General features: G+C 44.9%; 2 protein-coding genes across 5 annotated transcripts in view; one reads left to right on the top strand and one right to left on the bottom strand.

Annotated features, from left to right (window-relative positions):
* The window catches only part of NELFB (negative elongation factor complex member B), a 38,142-nt gene that overhangs the window by 6,115 nt on the left and 7,705 nt on the right, over positions 1-24,322 (bottom strand). For 3 of the 4 annotated variants that reach the window (XR_016458848.1, XM_090121350.1, XM_031601550.2), the window contains 12 exons: positions 23,698-23,792; positions 9,798-9,961; positions 9,514-9,613; positions 8,418-8,648; positions 7,245-7,430; positions 5,891-6,003; positions 5,117-5,219; positions 4,080-4,175; positions 3,265-3,407; positions 2,192-2,298; positions 1,124-1,265; positions 230-338 (listed from right to left, as the gene is read on the bottom strand). Coding sequence is in view for 3 of the 4 variants with exons in the window: in XM_090121350.1 (XP_089977476.1) it covers positions 230-338; positions 1,124-1,265; positions 2,192-2,298; positions 3,265-3,407; positions 4,080-4,175; positions 5,117-5,219; positions 5,891-6,003; positions 7,245-7,430; positions 8,418-8,648; positions 9,514-9,613; positions 9,798-9,961; positions 23,698-23,792 (1,589 nt within the window). In the remaining variant the exon portion in view is untranslated. Of the gene's footprint in view, positions 1-229; positions 339-1,123; positions 1,266-2,191; positions 2,299-3,264; positions 3,408-4,079; positions 4,176-5,116; positions 5,220-5,890; positions 6,004-7,244; positions 7,431-8,417; positions 8,649-9,513; positions 9,614-9,797; positions 9,962-10,144; positions 10,335-23,697; positions 23,793-24,322 lie in introns of those variants that run through there. The other variant, XM_031601551.2, reaches the window with a different exon arrangement.
* LOC116234159 (ectonucleoside triphosphate diphosphohydrolase 2-like) lies at positions 12,148-23,691 on the top strand. The gene is made up of 9 exons (XM_031601552.2): positions 12,148-12,821; positions 15,160-15,277; positions 16,672-16,822; positions 17,544-17,703; positions 18,797-19,021; positions 19,993-20,265; positions 20,821-20,916; positions 21,756-21,884; positions 22,924-23,691. Exons 1-9 carry the CDS (start codon positions 12,708-12,710, stop codon positions 23,152-23,154), a joined length of 1,497 nt encoding a protein of 498 aa, XP_031457412.2. The 5' UTR covers positions 12,148-12,707; the 3' UTR covers positions 23,155-23,691.

Below are 24,322 nucleotides of genomic sequence, written 5' to 3'. Positions count from 1 at the left end.
GGGAAAGGAAAACCAGAGGAGTCAGACTTCGTTCCTGCTGCTACTAACTACAGCACTAAACAAGCAATTGACCTCCATGTTTTAACACAAACCAATGCAGAAAGAGGAAGTTAGAAGGTAATTAAGACAACTTGGAAAGCTGCTATCTGAATAAAGCACACATTCCATTAAGCAAGGTCTGGGAAAGACAGATGCTTTCATTTGCAATTAATTTTCCATTTCTCATTACCTGTTTGGTGGGTTCCAAAGCCTTCTGGAGAGACTCTAATTTGGCAGGCGCCACTTTGTGATGCAGATGAAGCAGCAATCTTAGTACATGTCTGTGTACATTCTCCTTTCTGAAAAAAAGCAAGTTTAAAGCAGAGAAACAGTTATACACAAACACGGTCTACAGAATGAGAAAGCTACAGCAATTCTTCTATCAGAAGAACAGCAAACACAACTAAGGACTGACTGGTTCATTGTAATCTTCCAAAATACCTAGGAATTGCTTACATGTTACAAAGTGCTAATCCTGCCTCAGATATCCAACTAATTCATATAAATAAATCAACATGGGTGAACTAACTCTAGCAACCACAGGGAAAGTGGGGTGGATTTTAAGCAGAGGCTGTGGCACAGAGCACCAATTTCTCTCTCTCAGCTGTGCTGAGTGAGCCATATGCACACACAGAAGAATATTTTGCCCCCATTGTATGAGGAGGAAACTGCTTTTGGGGGAGCCTCCCAGAGGTTAGATCTGGTTTGACAGCCACCAGTTAAACCACATGGGCTTAAGAGAATTAACAAACAGGTTTTTTTCTGCACGCAGCTTTTACAAAGAGCTGCAGTTAGTGCTTCATATTCACAGCCATTGCAAAGCATGAAGGTTATTATCTTTTGTAACTCCAACTTGAGAATAACAAGTTATGGTTCAGGTAATCAACACCAACACGAAACATTTAGCAATTCTGCTGTTAAGAACTTTATCACAGTATATACCTTTCCTAAAAGAAAAAGCATCAGACTAATGATTTCAACTGTACATAAAGAGTTTGCTGAAATGTTAAACAATAGTTCAAAGAAGTACAGCCTCTCCCAGATATCTTACAAACTCACTTCCTCTGGGGAAAATCAGATTTACCTTGAGCATGCAGTGAGAAAGAAGCCATCAAACAGAGCGGTGCAGAACTCTTCAACTGCAAATTCATCACCCAGCAGTGTGAGGTTACCAGTGAGCAGATGCAGAAATATATCACTGAAGGCCAAGTCACTGAATGTCTCGACTACACAACATAAGAAGACAAAGACTGAGACTTGCAAATATGTGCCAAACCTGGATTACACAGCAGAGATCCCTGCTGAAATCTTTGTGAAAACTTTTCCTTACTGGCTTTTACAACAGGTAGCCCAGGCAGGTGGCTGTGAACTTACACCTGAGGAGCAGAGAGCTGAGAAAAATATGAAGAGAACCCACATCTCCATCAGACTGAAGTCACACAGAGCAGTTTGCTGCTGTCAGAATCACAGGGACCCCTGCTATACTTTTCCACAGTTCTCTGCTCATGGCCACAACCATCTCCCTGCACTCCTCAGACTCCACAGTGAACAGATGCAAACTGCTCACCAGTGAAAAAGTCACCCATGTAAATGAGCTGCCTGTTAAGCAAAGGGTCCAAAGAACAGCATTGGGGTAACGGGGGGAGTGGGGAATCTGCCCCACTGCTGGGAGCAGCACTTCCTAAGTATGTTACAGAACTTTCACACAACTTAACCCAGAGAGGTCAATTCAGAAGGCAATCCCAGGGAGGAACTTAGGGCTGTGTTTGGTCTTGTTTTGTTCCAGGCTTTTTCACCACACAAACCTAAGTCTCAAAAAATATCTGACCACATGCAGCTGCAGAATTGTCACCTAAACTTTTATATTTCGGTTTCATTCATAAAAGCTCTCAGCTAATCCCATTGTTAATACAGCCTTTGATGTACTACTGACCTTCAGTCACTACCCCTAAGTTCTTGGATCAGCAGAAAAAATATCCTAATTGCAGACAAAAAAACAAACGTAATTCTGCAGGGCTTAACAATTAAGTCACCAGAAGAGATAAAAGAACATATGTGTTTGTCTCTGAAATCAGTTTCATTTCAGGCTGTTAAGCCTTGTCTCCAAGACAAGGGAAACAGATGAAGAACAGAAGATAAGACAAAAACTCACCTAGTGCTGGCAGGAGCCTGAGGAAAGCATTCTTATTTCTCTGTTTTGTTATGTGAAGGATATAGTATAGTCCAATCTCACAAGCTATTCTGTTCTCCTGCAAGAACCTGTTACAGAAGAAGCAAAGCTTCTTAATCAATAGATCTTTTCTTTTTTTCTTAAAAGATTAAAACAGTGCTGGATAGGAATCAAGTAGTTATAGCAATGGTTAACCTCAGAGCCACAGGAAAGCAGCTACTCAGATAATGACCATCACTAAATCCACTGTCACAGCCAAGGAAAACGTTACCATTCAGCAAACATTGCATTATCTCACAATTATACAGTTGGATCTGGTTGTGAACATTTTAAATAGTATTAATGATAAAAGTGATAATTTTAAAAAGAGTTTTAAAAAAAGCTCAAGTAATTTAAAATGACAGAAAGCACAGCAGTGTTTTGTTTTATGGATTCCTAGAGGTCAAACATCAGCACTGTCACAGAGCAAACATAAATCCAACCAGTGGTATTCAGCACTCCAGATCATGGCATACAGATAAGAATTGTGCTGGAAATTAGTGCAAGATCTGAATATGAGAAAACACAAAGAGGATTTTTAATTATCTCTTTGAAGCCCCTGGAGTGATAAGTTATCAACAGAGAGTGTCTGTGTGACAAAGATGTAAAATAAGATTTACAATAGCACTCCCCACATAGCAGGCATGGGCACTTATCCAGCTGCACTCAGATGAAATGGTATCACTTCAGCATTCATCACTCACTGCCTGGAGAGTCACACAGTCAGCACTATTTGAAAACAGTACTACAAAGTACTTTCATATTCACTCTGATGTAAAAATGGTCAAAGCAAGAAATATACTTTATGTAGATATATTTCATTTGAGGAATCATGGTGGAAAGCCATTTCACTAAAAGTAAAGTGTAGGTTTGATTAACCAGCACTGAATCTTACTCCCCAAAAAGTCTTGACCACATACAGTATTTTGTTCTGCCGGTGTTCATTGGCTTCTTGATATTTTGCTTTACTAACAAGACCAGTGTGTAAAAAGTAGTTGAGAATACAGATTACGTACTTGGTGAAAGCCTCAGGAATGGTGCTGGGGTAGGGAATTGGCCCCTTTTCCTCCGAGGGCAGTTTCTGATCTACATTGAATGTGTGATCATCCACCACAAAGGACATCAGCATAGGCAAGAACTTTGTAATCAATTCAGCTTCCTTAGAGGGATGGAAGGACAGAGGAAAAAGGAGAATGCTTTCATCAGTCAGTTCACACCATCTAATAATTCCACAGCACCGTAAAATACTGAGGCAATGTTACTAGCTCCACCCTACACTTATGAAAACAAGCTTTCAGACAGTTCCTTGAAACTTCCACATGATCCAGTGGTAATGAGGAAAACTGTGTTTCACCTAATCCTGCTCGAGAGCTTTCTTTAGACAATGACATAGCACTTCCTCTAAGAGATGTTTGAGCAAGCACTGCACATTAAGGTTGGTATTATTGCTTTTAACAGCAATTACAAATCATATTCTTTATTTCCTAAACTGACAGAGATCAATGCATAACTAGAGTAGCAAAATAAAGTATTTATGTGCATCTTCTCTCCACAGAAATCAGTGCTGCATCAGATTCACAGAACAGTAGGCTAAAGAATTTAAGAGAGGAACAGCTCAACTTAGAAACAGTAAGGGCAGACATCCATGGAAATGAAACATGTACACGAAGCTTACAGCTGCCCAGCATGCCCATTTGAGCTGCTGTGCAGTGACCACTTACATGCTTTTTTGAAGGAAGCTCTTGTTGAAAAATATGCAGAAAACTGACTTGAAGATTAAATCAGGGACACAGTGTACATCAAATAAGAATCAGACCTAAAGAAGGCTCACCATTTTTGGTTCCTTGAAGACTTGACTGTCAATCATGTCCCAGGCTCCCTGTCCTAAAGACAGCATCCTAAGGAGCAGCAGCAGATCTGGGCTTTCCTCGAATTTTAAAGAGGGGGAGAAAAAACAGCTAGTTTGACCTTCCACAATTTACACATACAAGTATTTATCTGGAAGCAGTGGTTTACATTCAAAGCCCGCCTGGACTAACAGGAGAGGCATTCAGTTCTCAAATTTAATTGATAACCAATTCCTAAAATGGGAATCAAACAGCTGCAAGAAGAACACATAGCTGAGAGTTGTTCTTTGTAGCATTCTATAATGTGCTAAGAATTATGCAGGCAATCTGAGCAGGACACTGTTTTTGAAGGTGTCCAACCAAATTAGGATACTGAAATACAACGTGACAGGATGAATCAAATCATCTCAGCAGAAGTAGGAAGTGTGCATAAGAACAAGTTTTTGCCTTTATATTCTGCCCTGAAACCAAAACAATCTTCAATTTTAAACTGCCATGAAGAACTTATTTAATCCAACAACAAAATTTGACAGCTCAGAAATGAAGACAGCAAATGCCTCACTCAGTTCAGATGTCTGTAGAGCTCCTTCCCTTTCCACTGAATCACCTCCTGCAGACACTACTTGCAGGAACTGCACTGTACTGCAGACAACAGAGCAGACCAGTGTCAAATGAGCCATCACATTTACCACAGCAGGGAATAAAGGCTGCTGCTGTTTAGTACACTGCTGGAAGGATAAAGTAGGGGTGTAAATACATACACAGCTGTCAGAACAGAGTGGGCCACACAAAGAATTCATGGTCAATTCAGATTCCTCTAAAATGCCTCTCTCTACACAGCGCTCCTGCAGATCTTTAAGGTATTTGATACAAACAGGAAGCCAGAACTACACTTCTCTTATTTTAACTTACAAATGTGTTTAAAAACTTGATCCTACTTCTGCATTGCCAGTTGTTTGCTGATGAATGCTGTTCAATTAAGACTAGGGGTCACGTTAGCTATTCTTGCTGCAACACTCACCCTGGGTAAGGTGTCCTGCCCAACTAGGTCCTGCAGGTGCCTTATGGTACTCAGGGCTAAGGTGTTAATGGCAAAGGGATCACACAAGATCATCGATAAGTCCCTGAGAGAAGAGGCAAAAGTCAAAGAAATGCACATCACACCTAACCATCATCGCAGCAGACTAGTTTCATAGCCAGCTGTAGGACACTAGCTTCTTAAGATGTGTCTCCCTGAACACAGAACAGGGCGTGTTGTTGTAATCCTGTAATCCTGTCAACTATTAGATGTAATGTCAAAGTAGTACATGCAGTAAATCAACACAAAACCCAGAAACTGCTGTGTTGATGGGCAGCAATACCTTAAGTATAATAACATAAAACTCACATTTCTGTCTTTTGTTACCGATAGGTTTTCATTCCACAAACCTTCTCTTGCCTTTGTAAAAATGTCATGAATGTTATTTCAGATAACCTGCTCTATCAAGTCAAAGAAAATAATTACCAAAGGTCTTTAGAGCTGAAGCATAGCTGAGTGAGCTCACACAGTTACAAGGTCACAGAGAAACCTGCAACAATTACTCAAAGTAACTGAAGCATTACCAAGGATCTCACCAGAAGGTGCCTGAATATGCTCTAGTGCAATAATGTTGCTGAATCTACTGCACTTGACCATGTAGAAGAACTACTGACTGCCTGCTGGTTTTAGGGAAGAATTAACACCTGAACTACGTCACATATTGTGACATCTGGAACCCAATTTGCAGTCTATCAATAAAGAGCCTAAGCAGCTTACCCCAAAACTTGCTCTTGTCCTTTCTTCACTCCATCCAGAAAGCCTTGCAATTCCCGAGCTCTCTTGTTATCCACAAACTTCTCCCGAATGCAGGCATCAAGGCACCACGTGAACTACTCAGAAAATGAGAATGCTCATGACAATGACAGACTAGCAATAAAATATACAGTATCAAGGAAAACAGGCTTGTAATGACATCCAAACCTTGGAAGTTAACAAGTTCTATTAATATACTTGGGTATGGTAACAAGCTGATCCCAAATACAAAGGAGGTTGAATACAAAAACATCTCAAAAGGAGGTCAGAAGTTCCAGTGTAAGTTAAACTGTTATCACTTTCTTCCCTTCTGTGACAGGTATTCCTTGGCAAGTAAGGCCACTGAAACTGCATCACTTAATAGTAATAACATGAGATTGTTTTTTAGCCAATGTTCTACCACTCCCACCCTGTAAGTAGGGCTTATTAAAAGTGGAGACGTTTCTGCTTTCTTACCAAAATAGAAAGACAGTTGAGTGAAATGTTTTACCTGACCTAAACCTGTGGGTTTGGTTTCCGTTTTTTTTTTTTTTTTCCCCTTAAGAAAACACCTAAGCTTTCCTCAATATTTCAGATGCCAAGAAAGAAAAACTTGCTCAACTTTCTGAAATGTTTCATCCTGGCTTATTTTCCTCTCACCAGTCTCTGCATTACAGTGGCAAAATGAGGTCACCAACAACAATCTGCACCTTGAATAATAATGATCCTTTTTCTATTCAGTTACTGTTTATACACTGATTTTGAGACTCTTGATCAGAAGACTTTAAAGAGCATGCAGTAATGTTTATCATCACTCTAGGACATATTTTCTATAAACAGAATACACACAAAGCTTAGAAGCATTAAGGACCAGTAACAAGATCCTGATGTGACATTAACACTGTGCCCACCACATCCCATTACCTTAATAGCTTAATGTCTCTGTAACTCAAGATTCAAAGTATTTCATGTTACACATGTAGCTTACTGACAGATGGAGTGTGTCACACCAGCACAACGGGAAGGAAAGCAAGCTTTGATTAAGGACCTGGAGCTAGCTCATGTTTTTGATTTTTTTTTTTTTTTCCAGTGGTGTGGAAGCATCTCAAATTTGAATGATTCATGGGTTCTGAAATGAAAGCAAGCTGCTGGTTAACCAAGACAAAAGTTTTCACCTGAAGTTCCAAGGACTATAAGATGACTTTTGGATTCAAGATCTGAACTCTCTTCTCAGAGAGAAGTCATGGGCTGAAGTCTTGCTGTGCAGCAAGTATGCACAGGAGTGGATAAAACAGAAAATTCTCCAGTAATATTCCCATCTGCCCCACATGACCAATACCTTATGACAGGGGTCAACAGTGCAGATTTCACTGATTTCCAGGTCATGCAGTGACATCAGGAGCTCTGCCCGCAGTGTGCAGTAATGCACATTCCTTGTCCGGAGGAATAAAGTTCTCAAGAACTGCAACACCATGTCGTAGAGCTTCACATTCTTCCCAATCATCTGAGTCAGCTTCTGAACCACCTAAATCCAAAGTGGAAAAACATGCACTCAGTACCAAGAGATGCTACGACTTCACACACCAAATGCAAGTGATTCTTGCATTTACATGATTTGAACCATCCACATTAACCTGAGTTCCTTAAAAAGAGCTATTTTACTATGCTCTGAAATTAAATTAATTATACTGCCTTATCACTGCAATTCCTTTGTATTCTCAATAGCAAGATCCTTACAGAAACTCTGGTATTTCCCTTTTGGAGCAAAGGCCCCGTGAGGTGAAAGGACCAATTACAGCTGAGCCAATCTAATGGCTTGCTGGTACCAAAAAGGAGGGAGACCTGCTCCTTACACCTATGCCCTTCCTTCCCACATCAAGCTTGCCAGTGAAATCCAGCCCAGTTTGGTCCCAATTACCTGAAAGGCTCTGATATTACCAGAGCAACTGGCAAGGATAGAAGGTGCAGCACCTGCCCTCCCAGCAGCAGTATTAGATCAGCTCCACCTGAACTGATGCAATTCCACCTAAAGAGTAACTTTTCTGAACGCAAACATAGCTACAACTTCCAGTGTTCCTTTCCATTAAAAATAATATTAAGGAATTGGTGTCTGTCTGTCTTGCTATTAAAAAAAACAAAAACAAAAAACAAAAAACACAACAAAAACAACAAACACTCCAAACAATAAAAGACATTTAAGATATTCAAATTGATTTGACAGGGAGGCTCTGGTTTCAGAACAGCTGAGGAATATTGCCAGGATAAGCAATAAGGAAAATGTTTAAAGTTCATGGACAGCTATGGACATTAATAAATAATTACACAGCATCGAGCAGCTACTAAAATAATTCCTGATGCTTTGATCAAGACAAAAGGGCCCATATTTCAGTGACCAATCAGCTTCAATAGCAAAGTTGGGTGAGTGAAATGAACACTCCACAGTGTGATGAGGTTGACTGGAAGCTGATGAACAACATTCAGAAGCATGTTGTAAGAGATTTCCTTGTCTTACCTCTCCCTGACGTCTTGCTTTGGGAGATGGACTGAAGAAGTTGTGCAGGACAGAAATATCGTTGCTGAAGAGAATATTTTCTTTCTCCAGGATATACTGTTTCAGCAGTGGAGATACCTCATCACCAAACAGAGCCTGGTTATCCTGCCAAATCTGGCGCTTCACCTCCACTGCACATGCTTTATACAAATCCTTATCAGCCATTACTAACTTCAGCTTCTTCTCAGGCACCTATGATCAACAGAGCAGTTACATCCATGTCAAGAATCTCACCTGCCTGACTTTCCAACAAGTAACTGACTGCAGAAGACATCTAAATCACAATCTCAGGTAACCTGGTAATTTACATAGCAGTGTAATTAAATAAAGTACCACAGACTCATCTTCTGCCCTCTCTACGCTAGTAGCAGTAAGCCAACGCAAAGAAATTTAACTTTTTAAACAAGCAAATAACATATTGAGTTTTTCCTTATTCCTTTCTAAGAGGACAAAAGATTTTCTCTAAATCTATGACTCTACGAGATTTGGGGTTATTCAGAACTCTTCTGCTTATGAAAGGAACAGTTCTGAATCCATTTTCATAGAACGGTTTGGGTTGGAAGGGACCTTTAAGATCATCTAGACCCAACCCCCTGCTATAGGCAGTGACATCTTCCACTAGATCAGGCTGCTGCCTAGTAATTACCTTAAGTACAATACAATGCTTTTAATAAAGCTGCTTCTTGAATTTTTTCTTTCGCAAATCTGAGTCTCTATCCTGTATCCTTCTAATTACTTTTCATATCAGCTATAGGAAAATTCACTTACTAGTGATTTTGACTACTTTTAGGAAGCCACATGTATTGAATAAGATTGGGAAACTGTCTCATCTGATTTTAAGATACTAAAATGCTTTTTAAATTAGCGTATTAAGCTGTTAACCAGACACAAGAGTCCAGTAAATATTCAGTCAGTTGCACTGATCCTTGCAGAGCATCTGCAGCTGGAGCCTGCAGCCCAGCCAACTGCACAGACAAGAGAAGTCATACAACAGAGACGTAACAGAATAAACCACCATGGACACAACAGAACAGGCCAGCCTAAGCAGCAGTTTTACCTTGGGCAAGTGCTTCATGACACACATTACCACAGGCTGTATGGAAGGCATCTTGACCAAGGAAAAGCTTTTCTCCAGGAGATCTTCCAGCTTCTTGTACCTGAAAACACATAAGACCAAGAGACTCTAACTACCACTTAACTGCAAAGGCCCAAAACTCATCTCAAACACTGCAACTTGAGCCTCCAGAAGATTCAAGTCTTTTTCAGAAGCCACTTGCCCACTGCAGATAACATTCACATTAAATCCCCCTCTCACTCCACATAACCAACCAGCCTACAGACCTTTCCTCCACCTTCCCTTCCAAGGCGATGGCCGAGACTCGCTCCAGCAGCTTCTCCCTCAGCTCGTCGAACACCGACTGGTGGAATTCCAGCCGGGGGGTGCCGTGCAGGTCCAGGAAGGGCAGGGCCGACTGCAGCGAGGGCAGCAGGACCCCATTTTCTGTCTGCCAACACAAACGGGGGACAGGGGCGGTCAGCAAAGGCTGCTAAAAGAAATAATTTTAAAAGGGGCCAAAAGAGCACAGAGCAAAGCACAGGCACCACCCGCGGCCTTCTCACCCCAAAACAAAGCACGGACGCCACCCGAGGCCTTCTCGCCCCGCCGTCTCCATGGCGACCCGCCCCACCTGGAACTGCTCGATGGCCTTCAGCGGCTCCGTGCAGTTGGTCAGGGTCTCCTTGAGATCCTCGCCGTTGGCCACCCCCAGCTCCTGCAGCCCCGCGTACATGGCAGCCGGCCGCCCAGCCGGCCCCGCTCCCGCCGCGGTCCGTCCGCTCCCGGTCCCCCAGCGCGGCGCGGTCCGACGCTCGCTCCGTCCGTCCGGAACTCGATGCGCCAAACAAACGTTCCGGGAAGCTGAGACCTCGCGGCTGACGCCGAGAAGGAAGGGATGAAGTCGGGAAATGCAGCCGACATCACAAAGAGTGATGACTCAGAAGGCGATTATTTAACATTTTTTGTCTGGCTGAGCTATTTTGCTCAAGGCTGAAGCACAGCTTTAAGTTCCAGATGTCCTCCTTATCTCAGAAAAACAACCTTCCTGTGATGGAACTTCTCTTCAAAGATTCGAGTGCCACAAATAAGGAAGAAAGACAGCCATCCAGAGGAGGTACAAGTCCTAGACAGCGGCCAGCCAGAAGGGGCGAGGTGTCCTTGTACCCATGGATAACCAAAGAGTGGGACATCTCCCCAAACTACCACCAAAGAACACTGAAGCTCCCAAATGAGCTCAGAAGATTCAAATATGTCATGTAACCTTGTATGTATGTAATTCTATGAATATGCAATAGGTAGGAGTAGTTATGAAAGACAGGGAACTGTTGGAGCACATCCACAGGAGGGCCACAAAAATGCTCTGGGGGATGGAACACTTCCCTATGAGGCAGAAATTCTTCCTAACATTCAACCTAAACCTCTCCTAGTGCTGCTTGAGGCCATTCCCTCTTGTCCTGTCATTACATATTAGATAGGTGAGTCATGAAAACTTACTGGATTATAAACAGAAGCCAGTGTACAGACTGTGCACTAGATTTGTGGGAATATCCCACCTCACACCCTGTGCAGAATAAATCAATATCTCCTCCCAAACTCTTGTCTTTCGGCTGTGTTTTGGGAGATTTGCAACAGTCAACAAGGGAAAGAGGCCCTTCCACAACCACCATTTGGCCTCCACAGGGCCCAGACTTTCAGGATAGTTGCTACAGAGTGGAATAATAATCCTACTTTTATTCTCCATGAGATCTCCAGCCATGCCCCAGGTTGTTCTCTTCCCTGCCTGGCTGGAATCTCCAGCTGGGTTACTTTGAGATTTTTATGAGTTTTTACACGGACACCTCGTACCTCAGGCAACTTATCCAGACATGGCACACAGAAGCAGATTGCAGTACTTTCCCTTGTGGCTGCATAGGAATATTTGCACATTTTTAGTTCAAAGAAGTTCAAATTCAAGTCATCACAAAAACCCCTCTGGCAACTGCCCAGCAGTTGGCAGAACAACAACTCTAACTTCATGATTTAGAGCCTCCCAGTCCACCTGAAGCAGGGGCAGAAAAAAGGATCCCTTGTCTCAAGGTTGCCTCTTTATCAGTGCCACAATACTGTTATGAACTGCCATGAGCAGCCCACAGGCATGAGCTCTCGGACAAATATCCTGATGTGAGCCACTAAACTCCAACAGAACTCTGAATCTGCAGGAAAACAAGGCTTAAACAGCTCTAACACTAAGACACACATCTCCATTCTTCTGATTCTGCAGGAAGAGGCCTGACAGGGGAAGCCTCCAGTAGCCACGGGGACAAGAGGTCTGTACTAATTAACAGCCCAGCTTGTTCAAGCCAAAAATCTTTTAGAGCAGCTGCAGTTTTATTACTAGACCCAATCACTAGGAAGTAGATCAGAATACTTGAAGGAAATATCCCTCCTGTGGCTATGAGATTTTTCTTCAGAAGTTCTGGTTTCAGAGATGTATCTTTGTGACACAGGAAAGGAGGAAGAGGGGCACGTTTTGTTAAGTCTAGGGCTGTGCTTCCCATGGGGATGCTGAGAAGGGGCATGCAGGCACTGTAGCAATCTCAGCTCAGGTGAACAAACGGCCTGAGCAGCCCCCATAGCAAAGGGCAAACCACCCAGAGCCTGCTGCACATGGAAACCCAAACACACAGACATCTTCGCAGCATGCCAAAACCACCCCTCACAGACAAAGGCACGTTGCAGGGAGTGCCCCAGACCCACAGTGGAACCGTGCACAGCTCTCAGATGAAAAGGAAACCCAGCTACAAGAGTTTCCTGACTTCTAATTTTGGCAACTCTCACTAGCACTGCCAGGCACAGAATACCAAAGCGATGAGAGTTTGCCTGCTTTCTGCTTATTAAACAGAGTTCGCCCAGCATTTTTGTTTACCTCAACACCGTCGCCCAGGGCGGTTTCGAGGTTGCAGCGCTGTTGAGTGAGCGCCTGAATGGCACAAAGCCACGGCTGCACCAACTGCATGGCCGGCTGAAGGACTCGTGGCTCAGCCTATGTGCTTCTCATGGTCCTGCGGCTTGGGGTTGGGCTGAAGCCAGAGACTGGCCCCGGCTCCGCCTTTCTCCTCTTCTTAAAGCCTGCCGAAAGCAGCTGCTGTCAGATGTGGGCTCTGTGCTACTCCTGTGCTTCCTCTTTCACTGTCTAAAAAAGTATAAAGTGCTCCATGTCTTGGCGAGAGCTCCTTCCCCCCTGGCTGGTGATCGTGGCAGGACTGACAGGCATCGTGCTGCTCTGCGTCTCCACCAAAGATGTGCCCATTGCCCCGCTCAGGACCAAGGTAAGGGTGAATGGTTCTGTCAGGGGTGGGCAAACAAGGTCACGCAGGGCAACATGCAAAAGATAGTGTCCTCAGCTCCAGGGCTGCTTCTTGGGGAGAACCTGCCAGTTTCCTTGTGCTCCTCCCTGGTGCAAGCTAGGCATTTGAACTACAAACAGGTGTGTTGCTGCTTTTTACATTCATCGCACTACTGAGTGACATAGTAGCCTGAAACAACTGATTGAGGGATCAGAACAAGTCTGAGGATGGGAGGGCATCCTTCAGTATGCTGTGGTTTTTTCAACCAAAGACAAACCACCCTCTTTGGGCCCAAGTGCCCAGCTGCTCAGGGAAGGAGCAGGCTGACCATCATCCATCCATCAGCAGTGATGTTCGATGCAGGCTAGGCAGAAGCAGCCCACAGCAGCAAGGAGCCACAGCTTCAACACAGGGAAAGTGCTGCTTCCTTCTTGAAAACCAATTTATTTATTTCCTTATTTTCTACTTTTCTTCTGTCTCTTACTCTCTTGATTTTAGACAAAGATTCAGCCTGCTCAATGCAGCAGTTAGATCTGCTCTTGATGCAAAGCTGCTGAGATGAGCTCAGTTGCGTGATGTGGTTTAAAAGAAGTAGGTTAACATGCAAGTTTAGAGACGCTGCCCTTTCTCATGCTTGTCAAACTGAACTGGATTTAAAAAAAATCCTATTGCTCCAAGTTTTTCCCAGCAGCTCTCTGTCCTTCCCTGACGCTGATCTGTGGCATCAATGCGGTGACCCCTTGCGCTCCAAGCAGCAGCCTCTCATTTTTTGAGGGAGAAAAAAATCCCAGCTTCTCTGCCAAGACCACTCGTTTCCTCTTCTCCTAGCGCAGCTGACACGTCCCTGCCAGAAATATGAGCTGTCACTCATGTGGGAGGATGCCAGCAGGCTTGGGTAGAACTGTGTCCTTCCGCATTCTGCTTGGGTTTTGGCCCCAGCACTGAGCCCATTAAAGCTGGAAGCTCCCAGAAGGGTGCAGGCAGTGCTCAGGGCTGCAGCCAGGCTCCATATTCTGCTAAAACCTTTCTGACAGCATAAACCTCTCTGAAGGTTTCCCCTCCCACTCAGCCACCGTTATGAATATTTCTGTGCAAGATGCAGGTAAGACCATACACTATCATATACCTCCCAGATCTCCTGCACTGATTCCCCATGTAAGAGGTGTCCCAGGCTGCGATAGTGAAGTGAAATCCTATGCTAGCACCAAGGCTGTTTTGAGCATGGGCTGTGGGGTACTCCAGCTCAGTCAGTATAGCATCATACCCTGAGCTGGAACAGACCCACAAGGGCCGGTGAGCCCAACTCCTGGCTCCACACTGGGCTACCCAAACAGACCAGATCCTGCGTTGCAGAGACCAAGAAAGCCCTTGGCCTGGCCACGGGGTGACTCCTGGCAACTTTTCCCTCCTCCACACTATGCTCCAAGCATGACAATTCTAACCCCTTATGCAGGGTTTGAGGGTAAAAGCACGAGTTCTGTTCAGCTTTAGGTGTCACATTTTGGAAAATACTATACTGTTCCTCATTAGTTTGAGTCGCTTCAGCCCCACAAACGCCATCAAAATGGCTTAATGCTTGGGGGGGTTTCTTCTTTTTAATCTCTCAAGTCTTGCTTTGATGTTGAAATGTAATTATCACAGGATGTTGGGAAACCCTTGGCTTTCTATGTAACTATACAAGAGGAGAACATGGCAGAGCACGTGTTGAGAAATCTCATGCTGGCTGCTGCAGTTTCTACCGAGACATCATCTTGGTCTCCATGGGACCACTGCATTTAAGAGTGTATGCTGCAACTTCAACAGGCTTGGCACACATCAGAGCAAACCCAGATCACATCTTTCCCTCCCTGCAGTAGGGATGTGAGATTCTCAGCTTCTTCAGAAGCAGGAGCAAGCCACAGCCCTCTGAGTGCTTCATGAAAGCCTTCCTCATTAACAAACCAACCCAAGAGCAGTCAGAGTCTCAGAATCAGACAGACTGCATAGATCTCTCTTCCACTGCACTAGAGCCTCTTCTGAGTTCCAGATGGCTCAGCTTGTAATAGAAGCCCTTTGCCTGCTTTCAGGAATAGCTACAGAGCATGCCACTGTAGGAATTACACATCTCTGGGTATTTGCTGCTTCTCATTCAGTAATGCTGCTGGTTCACTGCACATGCACTTCACCTTTTGTCTCCACCTCTTTCTTTGAATGTAAAAAGCTAACTCAAATAATGCAGTTTAGGCAACCCAGGGTACCTATGTAACACTTTGCAACCCTACAATAACAAAGTAGTGAGCATTCAGTGGTATTCATCTAAAATGTTTTTGGGATTTTCCAGTATGGCATTGTTCTGGATGCTAGCCCATCCCGCACCATCCTGTTCATCTACCAGTGGACCACCACCAAGGCAAACAAGACCGGGGTGATCAAAGAATGTAGTTCCTGCACGGTGCAAGGTAAGGTGCCAGATTCATGCTTGCTGGTCTCTGAGATTAGTATGGGGTGGATAAAAACAGAAAAAAACTATACATGGTCCATTACTGCAACTTCCTTGGCTCCTATATCGAGACAAGGCTGCTGAGCTCCGCACCCAGGGGAGATGTGAGCATCAATGCAGGCAAGCCTGGCCACAGGCTGACTCCTGGCAATTTCTCCCTCCTCCACACTGTGCTCCAAGCATGACAACTCTTACCCCTTATGCAGGGTTTGATGGTAAAAGCACGAGTTCTGTTCAGCTTTAGGTGTCACATTTTGGAAAATACTGGAGTGTTCCTCATAGTTTGAGTCGCTTCAGCCCCACAAATGCCATCAAAAAGGGTTTCATGCCTTAATGCTTCGGGTTTTTTTTTTTTTTTTTTAATCTCTCAGTCTTGCTTTGATGTTGAAATGTGATTATCACAGGATGCTGGGAAACCCTGAACTCTCAGCAGCAAGGCAACCAGAGAACAAGCAGGGGATTGATGCTCTTGCAGACTGGTAGCAAAGTAAGCCACCTACAAATAATACAACAAGGTTCCCTGAAACCTTGCGTATCCTTTGATTGCTGCCACAGTCACAGTCTGGGTTGAAAAAAAAAGCAGCTGCAGCTCAGTGTTCAAAGACTTATTTGAAACTGCTGTAAATTGTCAGCAGTAGGAAGAGACCAAGGCAAGTCTCCTTCCCAGAAGAGTGAGGCAGTCCTCAGTCTGTACGGCCATAGGCAATAGCAGCTCAGTTCTATGCAGGCCCAAGAGAGCAAAGCTGATGGGAGGGGGACACAGCCAGCAAGGCAAGAGGGACAGAGGATGGGGAAGCAAGGCTCTTGGCTCTTTCTGGGTAGTAGATCAGAACCAACACTTAAAGCCGTGCTGAATTGTTCTGGCAAGATGAGTCAGGGCTTGCATGCAGCTTCCCTCTGCACAGCACCAACTTCCTCCAGAGCAGAGCTTGTAGGCTCAGGGTTCAGAAACCACCTCCACCAACACAGGAGGAAGTGGCTGGAGGAAGGATCTGGCACATCAGTTTCAGTGCTGTCTGCATAGCCTTTTGCTCATCATTTACAGTGGTTAAAGCCACACTTTTTCCCCTCTGTGGGCTGAGACAGCTTCAGCTGTTGCAGCAGCCACGCATCTGATTCACAGTCATTCACAAGAAATCTTAGCAGCATAGCTGGGGTTAGGTTAACGCAACCTGGTATTCACATGTTTACCTTTTTGCTCCCAGAAGAGCAAGATGGAAGAACAGGAAGAACTCCTTTGTTCCACCTGTGAAGTGTCCTGTCTTTATGCATGTCCTGGAGGCTCTCTAATAACAGCTCTCACTTCTCCCACATATTCCCATAGAAAATTCCATTCTTTCCCCTGATCCTCAGGTCCAGAAATCCTGAACTACTCAGATTCTCCTCAGAAAGTAGGAAAGAGCTTGGATACATGTTTGAACTGGGCCCAGAGCAAGATCCCGGCAGAGCAGCACAGCCAGACTCCCCTGTACCTGGGAGCAACCACCAGCATAAGGCAGCTGAAGTGAGTGCATGTTGCAAACCCACACCCAGAGATCAGCACACATCATTCTATAAACAAATCTCACCCTGTTTGCTCTACTGTGTTTCATCCCTAATCTGCTGGTCAGGTAAACTTTCTTCAGCTCCCCATGCACTCAAGGGGAGTACAGCATGGCTATGACCACACCACATCCCCCAAAGCAGCTATGAAGATGAGTCTTGCTACAGGTCGCTTTTGTAATGAGGGCCAGGGAAAACATCTGTCAGTCTGGAAGCTGTTTTCAGTTTACATGACAAGCAACACAGGGCTGCAGAGGTGTTTCTTGTCAGCAGGTTGGGAGCAGTGCTGGGAAGATCCACTTTATGATACATACTTTCGTGGAAACTGCTCTCAGTCACCTCATTACTGGGAACTCTCTCCTTTCAGACACTGGGTGAGAGTAAGGCCTAGAGGGAGAAGGTCAGTGGGGCAAGGCAACAGCATCCTTCAGTGGCAGAGGGTACTAAACACCCAAATTCTTGAATGGTGGCACAGCTGATCAAATCAGATCTCCATCTGTATTGTGCAGGCTGTTCCTGCCACTAGTGCTGTGCAAGCAGGGAGGGAAGCAGCAGCAGAATTATGTGTCTCATCACGCTGCTACCCAAAATGGGGAGAACAGCACATGTTCTGCAGCTGTGCCCACCGTGAACTGCTCCTGGCAAAGCACAATAAACATGCCCTCTTCTTCTTTTCTATCTAGCCTCAGCCACCCCACCCTCTCTGATGATCTCCTTGCAGCCCTTACTGTGGCCCTGAAGTCATCCCCCTTTGACTTTCAGGGGGTACAAATCTTGTCCAGTCCAGACAAGGAAGCATTCAACTGGGTTGCTGTTAACTACATTCTGGAGAACTTCTTCAAGGTAAAGAATTTTTAGAGGAGGCATGTTATATCCAACACTAGCTGGCTAGGGAACCTGATGTGATAGGGTTAAAAATGAGTTGAAGGACCAAATATAACATGCTTGTGTAGCTGCCCTAATTTCCTGGACAACACACATTGATAACTTTAAACAGCCTGGTCCTCACTCCCCTGATCAGATCCCTACAGTTCTAGCTAAGAGCAACTTCCAAATGCATTGCTGCTGCCTGCAGGGTATTCTGCAATTGTCACTGGAGTCCAGCTGTCCACAGGAAACAACCTGTGAACAGCAAAGCAAGGAAAAAGCCCATAGATGTTCCTCTCATTCTGATGCTAGTAAGAGTATAGCTAGGTGTCCCATGCTGGAGGCCTGGTCTGTATTCAGAAGGTACTAACTGAACAACAACTACAAAAGTATATTTAATTTTCCTTGCTCGCTCCATACATTCTCAATCTGCTGCACCTCAGGAAGGATTCAAAGTGCAAAAGAAAAGCAAGCTAGATAGCAGCAACTGAGTTACCCCATAGCAGGGAAGTGAAAGGCAGGTCTGATAAATTGCAGCAAGCATGCACCAGCTAGGGAATTGCTAACCCTGCTGGCAGCAAGGCAGACTCCCCAAAACAGCGACAGAGTGCTCATGTCTACAGTCAGTGTAAGCTTTCCTGTCCATATCACTAACTTCAGCACTGGCAAAATGAGTTCCGTGGAAGATGAAACCATAGGGTTCTTCTGATGGGAGAGTGCTTCAGCATCCAGGCAGCTCCTGAAGTCCATATCTGCCCACCTGGAGACCTCCCTCTCACTCTCTACAACCACCTTCTCCCCTGCTTGCAGCACTGCTGAGATCAGCTATCCCAGGTGGTGAGCCTTGTTTGCTCTCACTCTGGGGAGCTCTGTGCAGATGGCAGCCATTGCACAGACACTGCTCCCTCCAAAGCCAGCAGTTTAGCATCCCTGTGTCCTGTGGGGGGAAAGAAACAGGTGGGCTGTACTGCACCAGAAGTTGCTTTCTGTGTGCACTAATGTTTGCATCTGACTAAAACCCAGATGTAGCAAGCCTTAAGAACTACTTCTCTGTTTCTTTTTGGGTCAGTACAACTGGCGAGGACAAATGGTCCCATCCAAAAATGGGATGGCAGAAGTCCTGTCCATAGGAGGAACCTCAACACAGCTCACTTCCAAGGTAGAAGGGAACCAGATACTCAAGGAGGGAGTGAGGCTGCAGCTGTATGGGCAGACACACACGGTGCACACCCACCACTGTCCCTGCCACGGCACAGACCAGCTCCGCAGCAGGCTGCTCTCCATGCTCATACAAGTGAGTATCTGCCAAAAGGGCTCTTAGAAGGTTCCTAGATATTATGGCAGCTCTTTGTACTGAATGACAGTTGCATAAGGTGTAGCTGCAAAATGTCAGTATGTGTCTTTAGGAGAGAGCGTTCACATATATCTAAAAAAAAGCCCAGGGCATTTGTCAAACATGCTCCTCGATGTCTGAATCAATGCCCTCCAAGCAGACACAAAGGCACCTGTTCCTGGGTTTCCTACCAACAGGATCTTTGGCTCGCTACTTAATACAGTGGAGCACAAAATCCCTCTCCAGAGGTGCTAAAATTGCACTCAGGGTAGAGACCTGGATATCCTGCAGAGACCTGCTACCCACAGTTATGCTGGGGAATTCCTAGAGACAAAGAACACTCATTCTTAAAGGGCTTCTTCAGCCCCACACAGCTTTAGTAGGCAAGCAGCCACTGAGAGGGGGCTGGAAACCTGCATGCCACCCAGGTCATGCTTGCTAATGGAGAGCATGGGGGCTAAAGCATCACAAAACAGTGAATTACCCATGCCCGGCTGGCTGCCTAATGCAAACAGGATCACCTTGCGTTTCAGAGATCAGGCTTGTGAAAATGGGCAAAACAGGAACCGCTTGGAAAGGAGACCAGAACGGCCTTTCAACTAGAAAGAGTACCTTAATTCATTGAGCAGGTAGGGCCATGATTCCCACAAGCCAGGACTCCTCAGCCTCCACGGGAGATCCAGCTGCTGCAGCTCACTCTGAACTCAGCAGGAGTTGGGATCCCGCTGCATCAGTCTGGGTCTTGCAGTTGAATAGCTGAGATAAGGTTTGACAAACCTTTTGCAGCATGCCCACTCAATTACAACATGGTGTTATTCTAATACGATGTTAGAAAAAACAACTTTTCCTCATCATGTGCATTTTAACCATAAAGCCTTGGGATGCCAACTTCCTCTCTCACTACCACTGCCCTTGTTTTATTCTCTCTCTAGGAACAAGGAAGTGCTAAAACTGTGCCTAACCCCTGCTGGCCCCTCAGCTACTCCCAAGAAGTGCAGTGGAACTCAGTGCACACAGGGCCTTGTACTGTCAGTGATGACACTCTGGATATCCCCAACCCTGACCAGGTTTTCAACATCACTGGCACCAGCAATCCCTCTGCCTGTGTGAGACTTATGCAAAGACTGCTCAACTCCTCCTCTTCCTGCAGCTTCCTCAATAATTTCCCCAAAAGTGCTGCCAAGCCCCTCCAAACCAGGTTTCTGGTGGGTTCTCATTTACTCTGGGGTAGGCAATTAGTATTGGGAACACAAGAAATGGGACCAGTTCAGTCATTAATAGAGAGGGAAGTGCCACAGCGTCCTCTACTAGTGGGCCAGTGCTTTGCTTAGTGCCACACAAGCTCTCTTGTCCTCTCCCCATCATTGGGGTCAGGTGTTCAAATAAGAACCACAGGCTTCCCAGCAACAGCAATGAGAAAGCCTTTTCATTCCATGTTCCAGCAATGTCTGCTTGTCAGACTCTGGGGCTTCACTGAGCCATAAAGGAGCTCACATGATCCAGCAGGGATATAGGGCAAGGTGGGAGCCACGCTGAGCAGGACCTTCTATACCAAGTCCTTGGTGAAACAAAAGATCCACTCCCACTTTGAGCAAACCAGCTTTTGAGCAGGATGCTCCACCATCCACATGTTTGTATCAGAAACCTTGCATCTATCATTAGAATGTTAAGCCAGGACCAGTGCAAGATCCTAAAGACAGTGAATTTCAGAGGATGCATCCAGAGGAAGGAAGTGACAATTGTTTTTGCTGCCATTATAGGTGATTCCTGAGGCCATGGATTTCCTGAGGAAAACCACATCCTCTCCTGACTTGGGTCAGGTAGTCAACAAGCTTTGTGAAATGTCTGTTAAAGAGGTAAGTGGAATAATAGTGGGAAGCCAGGAACCTTTTGGTAAAGCCCGCATGGGTCAAAACTAACAGTTATAAGTCATTATTAGTTATTTTCCTTCCTCTCCAATCTCAGCTGCTACTCTTACACTTACTTTTAATCACATGAGAAGCCACAAATACCTTATACTGCACATAAAGGAGTAAGCAGGAAGCCTGTCTACTCACTCCTGCACATCACTTTGATCTTCCTGTTATCCTCCGTTCTTTTAGTGTAAGGAACACATCTGCTCAGACTCCAACGACTATCCCACTTCATCTGGGCTCATGCAGACCAAGCCGTAGGGTCTCCAGAAGTTCTTCCTCAGCTGGTGTCTTATGAGGGCACCTTCATTTGAAGCATACAACAACCAGACATCCTTTCCTTACATCTAAACTAGCAGGGTTTGCTAGTGGGGTAGCAAAGTCCCATTAGTAGTTCCCTAAAGTTTTCTCTTTTGTTTAGGAGGGAAAGGCCTTGTTAGTGATCCTGCTGAGAGAAAGGCTGCAGCATTAGCTTAGCCTAAGCATAGAGCAGAAAGTCATATCAAGCAGCTGATCTGCAATACAGCTGTAGGAGACCTGGCTGCCAGTTCTGAAGCTCTTCAAACTGCCAGGTCCCTTAAAGAGATTGGGAAAAAGGCACTGAGAGGTGGCACTGGTCTCCAGACCACAGACCAGCATGAAGGACAGGACTAAAACCCCCTCCTCCAGTCCTGCAGCCAATTCCAGACAGAAGGGGAGCATTTTTAACATGCCTGACATTTAACTACTGAATATTTACTTTTTTTCCCCTCCTTTTGTTCTTCCTCTGGAAACAACACCAGCTAGTGAAGGAGACCCAGACAAGCCTGGATGCACTTGCTGATTACTGCATTGTATCTGTCTTCATCTTTCACCTCAGTACAAAGGGATATGTTTTTGACTTCAATCAGTCTGTTGAGGCTGCATTCCAGGTCAGTTATCTACTGTGTGGTACATCCAATTACAAGGGCAAGATGATTTCAATACAGTCAGACTGTTTCCAGTGTTACAAGACCTAACCAACAAGGTTTTTCCAAAAATATATTTTTGCAAAATCAATTCACATTTGTTATAAGTAAGAAAGAGTATCAGAGAGCTAGGGATTCCACTCATGAAAAATAGATGGGTCAAAAACTTATTTGAAGCAATATTATCTTTAAGAATCCATGTCCAAGAAGCAAGTGAAGGAAGATTGCTTTGTCATCACTTAAGGCTACAGACAAAGCTTAGATAATATTTCCTAAGCCAAAGCATTCTGCCCTATGTCTGCAATCACCTTTAAATCAATCATGCTTTACAGCTGGTGAAGGCAGCTGCTCCAGGATCTGGAGCTCCTTAGGAAAGCAGGATTTGATTCAGGTCCTCACACTCACAAAATAAAAGCTTACTCTTAAATCTCTCAGCTCGCTAATAGAAGTGTGACTCCCCTCACATGTGAGCAAGGCAGCATCAGTAATAGCAGTTCAACCACATAGCAATCACCAGCCAAATGACAGATAATAGGTTAGGTCCAGGGTCCATCCAGCAAACTCAAACTGAAAAGCCAGAAACAAGTGCCCTACAACATCAGTCTGAGGTTCATTCAGCCAATAGAGCCACAAACAAAACTACTTACAACAGAGACCCACCAGGGAAAATCAGGCAGAGAGCAGGAGTAAAAACAGCACACAGGTACACCTCAGCTCAGAAAAGAAAGAGCTGCTCAGGGCAGAACTTAAATGGAGCTCCAAGGGCAGAGGAGGTGAGCTCCAATGGAGCAGAGGGGGTGAGTGGAAACCTTAGGTGAGGCTGTTTGGGGCAATTAAGGTGCAGCAGTGCACTCAGAGCCCTAAGAGAGGAAGAGCTGCACATTTCAAGCCTAATCCACAGGTCAGTCTCAATTAAAGCATGCAAGGTCTTAGGCCTGTTCACAGAAGCACAGCTGTTCTACCCAGTTTTTCTTCTGATCTCTTCTCCTTTTCCTGTCAATAGATTGGTGACACATCATCTGTCTGGACTCTTGGATACCTGCTGAATCTGACAAACACCATCCCCCAGGACAGCCCAAGCTTCCTCAAGGGCATTGACCCAGGTGTCTGGTCTTTGCTCCTCATCCTCTTTGTGGTGCTGCTCACTGGCTCGTTCATGCGCATCTCATACCGAGTGATGGTCAAGGAGAACAGCTTCAGTAACAGGAACAGCAGTGTTTTTGATGACAACTGACTTATTTCAGGACTAGATTCTCTTGCCAGAGGGCAGCCAACAGAGTATACACAGAAATCACACAGGTGAAAATCCCTGGAGGATGCAGGTGGTTCTCCTGCAGGACTCAAGAGTCTCAGTACCTTGTTTCAGTTTGCAACCATTTGCACTACTGTACACTGAGAAAACACATTCTGCCATGCAGGAAGCCTGAGGTTCACAGTGGATGACAAGCTATACGTTCTCCAAACAAGACCAGCTTGCACAGATCTTGCTTGGGCTGCAACTGCAATTACTTGTGTCAACCTAATGAAAACATTCCCTTGAGGAGGAGGCGGGCCAGGAGCACTGTTGTAAAGTTAATATTGAATAATCCTGTCTAATTAGGAAAAGTTATATTTAAAAAGGCACTCTGTCCTCTTCTTTGCCCACAAGAGAGAAGATGCCTGCAACATACCACTAATGGAGACTGGAACAGCTTTAAAATACAATCAGAATACATCTGCCAACTTGCTTGTACTCTCCAAGGAAGAAAACTTGTATTTTCTTCCTGACACCACTCACCTGTCCTTCCATCTCGGTGACAGTATCCATGTATCCCACCCAGTGAATGCTCCTGCTGGCTGAATCTTTCAAAAGCAACAGGTTTTGGTCTTGCTCTCTACAAAACATACAGAACATCAAAGGAGAAACCAAGGGCACAGACACACAGCTGAGTTCCCATCTCTCAGCCAAGTCATGGTAACTCAGGGTTAAAACTATCAATTTAAACACTTTAACCAGGATTTATATTAAGATATTTAATCTCACACTTAAAATTGGGTGCATGATGGCAGCTCACTCATTTGCACTGAACCGCTTGTCTCCCTGCCCCTGAAATGTGATACCTAACACTGTCCTTCAGGCAAGAACAGACTTAGGAACAGCAGCTTTCCCAGTTGTCAGCCCAACGACTTTCATGTCAGACTGTGACCAAATCGACTTTACAGTCCAACATTCAGGATTCCTCTGGGACTTGGCAGCTGTTCCAGCTTCTCTGGTCTGCTCTGTTCTTCTAACAGGAGCTGCTGTACAATTCTCCACGTTATTGCGAAGAAAATGGATGAATTCAGACAAATGCTGACCTTTGACTAAAGCACTTTTAGAGTTTACCTCTCAGAATATTTCAGAGACTTAAACACACAAGTTG

Source organism: Phasianus colchicus, chromosome 19 (assembly GCF_987193195.1).
Source record: "Phasianus colchicus chromosome 19, bPhaCol1.hap1.1, whole genome shotgun sequence".
NCBI lineage: Eukaryota > Metazoa > Chordata > Aves > Galliformes > Phasianidae > Phasianus > Phasianus colchicus.
The sequence above is the reverse complement of the archived record's forward strand: the minus strand, read 5'-3'. Positions and strand labels throughout refer to the sequence as shown.